General features: G+C 38.9%; 1 protein-coding gene across 2 annotated transcripts in view; it reads left to right on the top strand.

Annotated features, from left to right (window-relative positions):
• Positions 1–5,953, top strand: part of Slamf1 (signaling lymphocytic activation molecule family member 1) — a 35,684-nt gene extending 29,731 nt beyond the window's left edge. For both annotated transcript variants that reach the window (XM_074047691.1, XM_074047692.1), the window contains 2 exons: positions 3,597–3,689; positions 5,283–5,953. In XM_074047691.1, coding sequence (XP_073903792.1) covers positions 3,597–3,689; positions 5,283–5,333 — 144 coding nt within the window. In that variant the 3' untranslated portion in view covers positions 5,334–5,953. The remainder of the gene's footprint in view (positions 1–3,596; positions 3,690–5,282) is intronic.
• Positions 5,954–10,393: the final 4,440 nt, after the last annotated feature.

Genomic DNA, 10,393 nt, shown 5'->3' on the forward strand with positions numbered 1-10,393 from the left:
TTTTTACTATGTTGATTCTACCAATCCATGAGCATGGGAGCTCTCTCCACTTTCTATAGTCTTCCTCAATTTCTTTCTTCAGAAGTGTATAGTTTTCCTTGTAGAGGTCTTTCACATCTTTTGTTAGGTTTACAACTAGGTATTTGATTTTTTTTTGAAGCTATTGTAAATGGAATTGTTTTCATACATTCTTTTTCAGTTTGCTCATTGTTAGTGTATAGAAATGCTAATGATTTTTCTATGTTGATTTTATATCCTGCTACCTTGCTATAGCTATTGATGATGTCTAGAAGCTTCTGAGTAGAGTTTTTTGGGTCTTTAAGGTTAGATACCACATTTTCTTAATCCATTCATCAGTGGTGGGACATCTTGGCTGTTTCCATAACTTGGCTATTGTGAATAGTGCTGCAATAAACATAGGTGTGCAGGTGCCTCTGGAGTAACCTGTCTCACAGTCTTTTGGGTATATCCCCAAGAATGGTATTGCTGGATCATATGGTAGGTCAATGTTTAGCTTTTTAAGTAGCCTCCAAATATTTTTCCACAGTGGTTGTACTAGTTTACATTCCCACCAACAGTGTAAGAGGGTTCCTTTTTCCCACATCCTCGCCAACACCTGTTGTACAGTGTTATTTTTTAAATCATAACTCAAAGGTCCCTATATGTGTGATTATATTTTAATTTCTTATTCTGCTCCACTGATCTGTTTGTTTATACTTGTCCCAGTGCCATACTGCTTTTGTTTGTTTTCTCCATAAATGCGTCTATGTGCGTGTTTTGTTTTTTAGACAGAGTTTCACTATGTATTCCAGAATGGCCTCAAATTTGTGATCCTTCTACTTTAGCTCCCTGACCACTGGAATTACAGGCATGCACCACCATGCCTGGCCATACTGTCTTAATTACAGATTTATTATAAATTCTGGTATCTGGCAAAATGAGTCTTCTCACTTTTTCTTTTTCTTCAAAAGCTCTTGACTATTTTCATCTTTTGCATTTTAATATGTATTCTAAAATAATATTTTGTTAAACACCCCCTCAAGATCTCCTACTAAGAATATATTAGACACATATTTATTATATGTTGATTTGAGGAGAGTATACATGGTTATTATATTGAGCCTTTCAATTCACATAAATTGGTATTTCCCTTCCTTTCTTAAAATCTTCTCTAAGATTTAAATGATGCTTTCTAGTTTTCTGAATAAGAGGACTTTACATCCTTTATAATTTACTTGGAATTTGTTATTTTGTGATACGATTACCAATGTTATTTTTTTTTCAAAAGTTTTGGTTTCTATTTATTATTGATATATAGAAATACAATTAATTTTTGTATATTTACTTTGTATCTGCAATATTCAAGATAACTTGGATTTCCTCTGTACACAATTGTATCTTCTGTAAAAAAATACTTTTATTTCCTCATTTACAAATCACAGAATTCTTGCTTTCTCTTACCCCCTTTTACCAGCTGAGATGTCCCATATGCTGGTGAATGGAAGGTGACAGTGGGATATCCTTGTAAAGTTCCAAACCTGAAAAGAAAGGTTTGAGTATCTCACCATTAAGTATGATTTTTGCTGAAGGGTTTTGGTAGTGGCTTTTTGATCACATGAAGAATATTGTCGGGGGTGGGGCTGTAGCCCGGTGTAGAGAACTGGAGCATGCATGGCACCAAAGTTTGGTTCACTGCAAAAGAGAAAAAAACACCACTGTCTTCTATTCCTGTTTGCTAGACATTTGATAATGAATCAGTGTTGAGCTTCTCAACACTCTACATCCATTGAGGTAATCTTATGGTTGTTTTTCTCATTTATCAGCTGGTATGGTGAGCTTTACTGATTTGCAGAAGTCAAACTCACTTTGCATTCCTGGAATAGAACCAATTTAGTTTGGTCCCTTAAAAATATTATTAGTAGACTTTTTTCTCTAATATTTTGTTAACAGTTTTTTCCACTTATGTGTCTGAGCCTATAATTCTTCTTTGTAATGACTTTGTAAGGTTTTGATATAAAGATTATGCTGATCTCAGGACTGCCATAACAAATTACTATAAACTTGGTGACTGAAAACAACAGAAATTTGTTCTCTAACAGTTCCAGAGCCAAGACCATATCAACTTCGAACACTCTTAGGAGAATCCTCCTTGCCTCTTTTTTTTTTTTGGCCCTCCTGGGGCTTGAACTCAGGGTCTTATACTTACTAGGCAAGCAGTCTGCCACACAAGTCACAACCCCAGTTCCTCCTGCCTCTTTCATCATCTTTTGGCTCCAGGCAGTCTGTGGCGTTTGTTGACTTAGGCTGCGTTTTTAGCCTCTCTGCCTCCTTATCCATGTGATGTTCCTGTCTGCCTGAGTGCTGTCTCCTTTTTTGTTCCTTAGAAGGACGCTCAACACTGGATGTAGATCCACCCTAATTCAGGATGACCTCATTTTGAAGTTCTTACCTAAATTACATCTGTAAAGTCCTTTATTCCAAATGAAGTCAAATTCAGAGACTACTGGTGAACGTATTTTTTGGGAGTCATAATTCAATTCATTACAGGGTATAGTTCCTTTTTATAATTCTCTGCAAATGCTTAGGTAGGACTGATCTTGTTTCTCCCCTTAAACATTTGGCAGCATGTTTAAGTGATGGTCTCTGAGACTGGAGTTTCTCTGCTGGAGGATATTTTTAAAATGGTATTTTTCATTACTCCATTTTCTGCTCCATTACCTTAGTAATTAAATAACTTTTTCTATCCTTTTTGTGTGTGTGGGGGGGGGGCCTGCTGTTTGAACTTAGGGCTTTGTGCTTACAAGCAGGCACTCTACTGCTTGAGTCACACCTCCAGCTCAACTTTTTCTATTCTCTTAGTGACTACCCTACAAATTATAAAAATGCATTCTTGACTTACTGATATTTGCTCCTTTTATTCTTTATATTCCACTATAATACCTTTACTCCACTGTAACTTAACCTCCATTTATGTGTTACTTTTTGGTTAGGATTTTAGTTTTATATATTTTAAATATATAAGATATCATTATTATTGTTTTATATGTTGATATATTTATATTTATAGTGCCTGTGATATATCATTGTAAAGACTATGGTAGACAATTATTCAAAAATTAACATTTTCTTTGTTCTTATTTGTAATGGCTATATAAAATCCTTATAAAAAACATAATAATGTGGAATATTATTCAATAGATGTTTACTATCTACTAGTAACTCTCCTAGGATGTATCAGGCTTACTGCCTTGCACAACTAATTCCAAGGGTCACCATTCATTCACAAAGAATATGTAAAAAGAATGCTCCTGAAGTTGCTTGTATATGAAAGCAAATATAAGTAACAATGATAATTGATGTTTGGCAATAATAAGGCAAATGAGATACACGTTAGGCCAAGGGATAGCAAGGACAGCAGAAACCTCAGCTTGGAGCTGAGTTCCAAGGAAGTTAGGGGAGAATTCCTACCTTGGAAGAAGATTGGACCAAATGACACAAGGAACTTTTCAACTTGAACAGCATTTAAATCTGTGTTCTTTGTGGGCTGGGAACTAGCTTTCTGCTCAGCTCATCTGCTTTCTTTGCTTCTCTTGCAGCCTGCTCAGAAGGAACCTGAGCCCCTGCCAGATCAGGATCCCTGCACAACCATTTACGTGGCTGCCACAGAGCCTGTCCTAGAGTCTATCCAGGTAAGGTATCTCTCTGTGCCTCCTCACTGTTGAGAGAGGAGAGGTGGAGGAACAGAAGGGGGAGGAAAATATTTTAGGTTTCAGGTAAAAATGAAATGAAACAGACTGATGAGCTCTGGACTGGAAAAGTCCACAGCAAGCAAGCAGCAAGGTATAGCCACAGCTTTGGTTTGGGGCTTCAATTGTGCCTCTCCCATGGAATAAGCTGTGGCTCACTTCCTACTGGCCATTGCTTCTCTGAAAGCCATCCAAGGATGACACCAGAATCAATGGAATATTTGTTAAAAATAAAGATTCCTGGGGCCTCCCAGGACTCTGCTAAATCCAGACATCTATGGAGAGTACCCATGGGGGTCTACATATCAACCTACACCGGGTGATTCTTACACACTTACATTTGGGTATTATACTTAGGTGCAGGAGTTCTCAGCATCATCTGAAAAACAGAATCACCAGGGAAGCTTTGGAAAGGTGCTCATGCCCTGTGTTGAAGTATCACACTGTACCCCATTTATAGGTGTGACTATTACACATTAATCAAAAAATTTAATTTAATTTTGAAAACTTTGTATACTCATTTAAAAATGCCCATGACTAGATGTTTACAGCCCCATTTAATCAGCATACTTAGGGGTGGAGCTTCTGCATAGGTCTTAAGCCTAGAAGAGAAGATGCTACATGACTGAGACTAAGACTTGCCTAGTCTACACCATTGCAAAATCAGCAAGGACCACATTTACTTCTGACAGAACTCTTTACTAAATGACCAGAAACAAATTCTGGGCTGAAACCCTGACTCCATTTGGGCTCTATTACCAAAGCATTCTAGGAGAAAGCCCAGGATTACAGAGACACAAAGGTCACCCAAATGCCTATACCCATCCCTCTTCTTCAAAGCTCCTCCTGTACACATGCCCAGATATGCCTGGCCAAGACCTCTATTTCAAATAGAACCTTACCTGGATGATCTATTCTCTCAGTGCTTTGTTATATCCAGGAGGGAAAAAATATATAAATCTAACTTCAAAAGCTTTAAAAAAATAATACAGATTTTTAATTAAGTTTACTTGGGGAAGGAAAACTGTATATTTCACATTTACAGCAAAACTTCCTAAATTGCCCATTTCCTTCTCTTTCTTTCTCTGACTCCTTGCCCTGTGGGAGGTCTTTTCCAATAATCTTCTTCTCCCCTCCCTGACTCTCTCTTGGGTCTTGCTAGCTCTTTTTAAAGTTCAATAATTTAGTATTCTCTTGGCTTCTCCAAACTGTGCCCCATGCCTGAAGATGCTTTTCCTTACAAGGGAAGGAAAGAGGGCAGAGACAGAGACAGGGCAGTGAGTGCCAGTCTTCAGTAGGTAGGAGACAGGTCTCTAGGCTTATGCTTGGATGGGAGCTGTAGCCCTACTACATGCAGGCAGGGCAGCAGCCTGGGGACCTGAGTGCTGCTTCTGAATGCTCCATCTGTGACAGACCCATGGCAAGTTGCTATTCTCCATGAACTCTTTCCTTTTCCTAAACAATGCTACTTCATTCACTGTCTGTGAAATTTGTGCCCCATCCCTTGACTCACAGACTTTCTGTTTTTGCTCACAGGAACAAAATCCCATTACAGTCTATGCCAGTGTGACACTTCCAGAGAGCTGACACCATGGACTCTGCAAAGGGACTTTCTGCAGGAAGATGGAGGAACCAAACTAAACACTGAACTTGGCCTCAGTTCCCATGTTCTCTGTGACAGACAGTCTACACATCTGTCTCCTCTCAGATCAACTCCCTGGTGATGTATCGTCACACACACCTGTAAAATGGACAAGGATGTATGGCTCCCCAAATGTTTATCCTGTTCTTCAGCTGGCACTGATACCGAACAAAGAGCTACTTGATATGGTATTCCATCTTCGTGGTAGAGTAGACAAAATGAATAACGTGAGTCCAGATCTCCAGACATCTTGCTTTTTGCTGGAATGGATAATAAAGAAGACAGAGAGCCAAGACATCTAGTGCCTGTCTCAGAGAACTGGCCACCAGCCACAAAGTCTGGAAAAGTTTACATTTTGACTGTCTGTACTTTATTCTGGGAGCTGATCCTGTGGACCTGATTGAGGCTCTGTGCCTCATTTTCTCCCTCTGGATGAGGGGTGAAGAGTGAATTCTTTATTTTATGTAAAACACTCTGAGATTATTTTATAAAAGAAGCTAAGAGAATCAGTATTTTATTTGCAAAACTCAAGCTAAATAGTCAATAAACTGAAAATGACTTTGGGGTCTCTGAGTTTTGAACAGTAGAATGGAAGCCATCTAAGATTCTTAAAAATATAGTTCTGTGCAAACAGCATTCATCTTTAAAGAGAAAAGTGGCAAGGGTTGGGCAGTGCTATTATAAAGTAACTTGTGATACTCAGAGGACCTTGTCTCAGAGAGATTTTCCACTTCTCAAAATGATATTTGAATCTTAATTCTCTGTTTACTTCCTGAAACCTTAGTGAAGACTCTTTCCACCCTAGTTCTGAGCCCATTTTTTACCCCAGGAACTTCTGTGGAATTGCAGGTCAGAGTCTCTACCAGGTACTATCTACTCTTGGATCCCTTTCCTTCAAGTAGAAAATTAAATTATTTTGACCCAAAAGTTTCAAATAAATGTTCGATCACTTTGATACAGAATGCAGACAGGGTCTCTTTTAGTAAAGTTCTATTTTTCTTCTCAAAAAAAAAAAGCAGAGACTGCTTTTACACAGGCTATCTTTCAATTTAAGCATTTCTTTTTCTTATTGGTTCTTGTACAATCTTGATGAACACTTTAAGAATAACTATTGTACTGCTGTATAACAAAGAACACCAACTTTCCAGCTCAAAATTTGAAGGTCCTATTGCCTTATACCTTACTTCTATTCAGCCAATTCACATTTTAGGTTCTGTTGCTCTGTGCATCCCATTTCCTGGTACCAACTTCTGTAATAGGGTTGCAATCAACAGAAACTGACTTTGGATTTTTCATGTAGAAAAGAAACCTATTGCAAAGATATCAGTTGGTTCAAATAACAACTAGGACACTCCACAAAACCATCTTTGAAAGTGAGCAGGATAAAGAAAGAGTAGGCTGTGGCTAGGACCACAGTCAAGATTACAAAGCTAGTCTAGGGATGACAATCCTAGGCATCATAGTTTCAAGGCCACTGTGCCTAGCACTAGGCATGGACTCCACCACTGCCTTAATGTCTCTGCTGGACTTAGAAACTCATCATTACAGTTGTCGCTGCGTTTTCTGCCACCAAAATGAACACTCTAAGGTCTCTTCTTTATCTTTTCATCTCTAGCTTCTAATTCAAAGTCTGAGATTTAGGACTGACTGATCCTAGGTCACACATCCATGTCCTATGTTCAAAGGAGGCTGAGAATTGGATTATCTGACATATTCTACTTTTGGAGTGGTTGGTTGGTAGGTTCTATTTTTTAAGAATTATGAAGTTCCTCAAATAGAAGACAGTCTGGACAGGCCAAAAAAACATCATGCTGTTTAACATAGGTTCATTAGGTATCTGTTTTTAAAACTGTGGAACTACTAACAGAGATTGATAAACCCTGGAGTTATGAGCATTCATTCCCTTACTACAACTCAGATTTCTCTAGAACATCAGCTTCTGACACCAGTCTTCCCCCTACACACACCATCTCCTGTGGCAGAAACAAAGTGGGAAGGAGAGACTACCTGTCCAAAGTCTCTGAGACTGTGTCTTAGAGGGAAACTTTTGGGTCATTAATCCAACAATATTTGATATTATGCCTGCAACCTTAGGTCCAGGTTGCAGATGGGAAAGTGGAGAATTCTTTTCAGAAATGCTTTTGCCAACACTTCAGTCTTTTCTTTATGACAGCATGACATCGTGGTGAGCTGGAGCTTGCCTGAGGCTGAAAAGAACAAAGCTGAAACTTTAGAGTCAGAATTCCCCGTGTTTCTCTTCTAACATTGTTTTCTTTTGACCAAGCATACTAAATTCTGGAGAAGTCAGGAGGAACAGGCCCACTTTCGGTTTTAAGGGAATGATGTTCTGAAATACATCTGGACAGCGTTCCAGGTTTCTATAGGAGTCACACAGAGAAGATGCGATGGTTACAGGGTGCACATGTTGCCTGAGAAGCCACTGGGAGTTTATTCTCCTCCTGAAGTTTATGTTTCTGTTTTTTTTGAGACAAGGTCTTGTTATGTAGTTTAGGCTGTCCTTGAACTTGTGATCCTCCTGCCTCAGCCACCTGACTGCTGGCATTACAGGTGTGTACCACCACCATACCTGGCTTATATTTCTACTTTTTTGGAAATGATTAAAATATAGCCAATCCACCAAGAAAATTGTACTTTAGTATTGTGTTTCCTAGACATGTTTCATAGCCAGCGTCTCCACAACTTCAGTTATGAACACTGAAGGTAGCTACTTTGTTGTGAGATTTTCCCTTCCCTGGAGAGTGAACAAGGGCTAGCTTAGTGCTCACTCCACCAAAGCTCAGGAACCACCCTCTTCACATAGCATAGAACCATCTTTTAAGAAAGTTAAATTTTTGTCATTGTCAGAGTAAGTCCCTTCTCTGAACATCCCCAAATTCCCCTTGGGGAGAAATCTAGAACCAGATTTCTCAACTGCAACACTGTTGACATTTGGGACTGTTAAAGGTTTTGTCATGGGGGGTTAGTCTTCTCACCGGAGGATGCTTCACAGTATTCTTGGCCACTACCCACTGGATGCCAATAGCATATCTCTCATCCTAGATTATGCCAATCAAAAGTGTCTCTGTGGGATGGAGGTGTAGTTCAATGGTAGAGTGCTTGCAAAGCCTGGAGTTAGATCCTCAGCACTGGAGAAAACACTGAGAGGAGAGAGGAGAGAGGGAGGAACGGGAATATAATGGAGGGGGTGAACTTGTTCAAGGTACCCTGTATGCATGTATGGAATTATAATGAAATCCCCTTGTGCTATCAATGTATGGTAAATAAAAATATTTAAATGTCTCTAGACATTGCCAAATGGATAAAATCTCCCCCAGTTGAGAATCACTAGTTTAGAGCTGTGCTAGTCTCTTTTACTCAGCTTTGAGTAGACTAAATACACATCTATGTACCAAGAACTACAACTGTCAAAATCATATTTTAAATGTAGCCACCTGGCCACTTAAGTATGGCTCAAAACTGAAAATATTCCAAGGTTACCGAAATAGTAGAATTACTGAGTAAAACATTTATACCAAAATACGTTCCACACAATAACCACAAGAGGGTGGTGTGACAATATAGTCCACCGTACTTCAGCGTGGCAACCACAATGTCCCCTTCATGTGAAGGATGTAGACTTACTTAAGTACTACCTGAAACTGTAATTAAATTCTTGTCAACTTAGGACACTTACAGGAGAGAGAGAGTGTGTGTTAGTTGCCCCTTCCTCTCACAGATAACAAGAGGCCTGGTGTGGGCTGATGACAGGCTGTAATACATTTATTTCACAGAAGACTCCTACTTCTCATTCAGTTAACAAATAGTTATTAAGTTCCTACAAAGTGTTTGAGCCTGTTACCCAATGGGAGCTACAAAGAACACAGGCAACTAAAATACAGTCATGTGTTTCTTAATAATGAGGATTTGTTCTGAAAAATGCAGTTAGGCAATTCAGTCATTGTGCAACTATTGCAAAGTACTTACACCAGTTGAGATGGCACACATATATGCATATATCCTACTGCTCCTTAAGCCATGCTGAACAAAACAACACTAAATCAAGCGCAAGAGAAAATGCTATAATTAAGAGTGGTAATATTAAAAAACAAAAGGTGCCCAAAACATACAATGCAAAAAAGACAGCCTCTTTAACAAATGTTGTTGGGAAAACTGGACATCTGCCTGCAGAAAACTGAAACTAGATCCATGGCTCTCACCCTGCACAAGTATCAACTCAAAGCAGATTAAGGACCTTAATATAAAACCTGAAACTTGGAATTTAGTGTAGAAAAGAGCAGGGAATGCACTGGAAGCAACAGACATAGGCAATGACTTCCTAGATAGAACTCAAATGGTTCAGCAACTAAGAGAAACAATTGACAAATGGGACTACATGAAATTAAAAAGCTTCTGTACAACAAAAGAAATGGCCATAAGATTGAAGAAGTAGCCCACAGAATGAGGGAAAATCTTTGCCTGTTACACATCTAACAAGAGACTAATAGCCAGAATATACAGGGAACTCAAAATTCTAAACTTCTAAAAAATTAATGACCCTATGAAGAAATGGGCAAATGAACTGAACCAGAGGTTTTTCAAAAGAAAAAGCCCAAATGGCCAAAAAAGCACATGCAAAAATGCTCAAAATCCCTGGCCGTAAAGGAAATGCAAATCATAACCACATTAAGATTCCACTTCACTCCTGTTAGAATGGCTATTGTCAAGAACACAAAATGACAAATGTTGGAGAGGATGTGGGGAAAAAGGAACCCTCATACACTGTTGGTGGGAATGTAAATTAGTACAAACATTATGGAAAACAGGATGGAGGCTCCTCAAAAAACTACAAATAGAACTGTCATATGATCCAGAAATACCACTCCTAGGGATACACCCAAAAGAATGTAAGCCAGGTACAGAAAAAGGCACTTGCACACCCATGTTTATTGCAGCACTAGTCACAATAGCTAAGCTATGGAAACAGCCAAGGTGCCCCACTGATGAA

This window comes from Castor canadensis, chromosome 11 (genome assembly GCF_047511655.1).
Source record: "Castor canadensis chromosome 11, mCasCan1.hap1v2, whole genome shotgun sequence".
NCBI classification, from domain to species: Eukaryota; Metazoa; Chordata; class Mammalia; order Rodentia; family Castoridae; genus Castor; species Castor canadensis.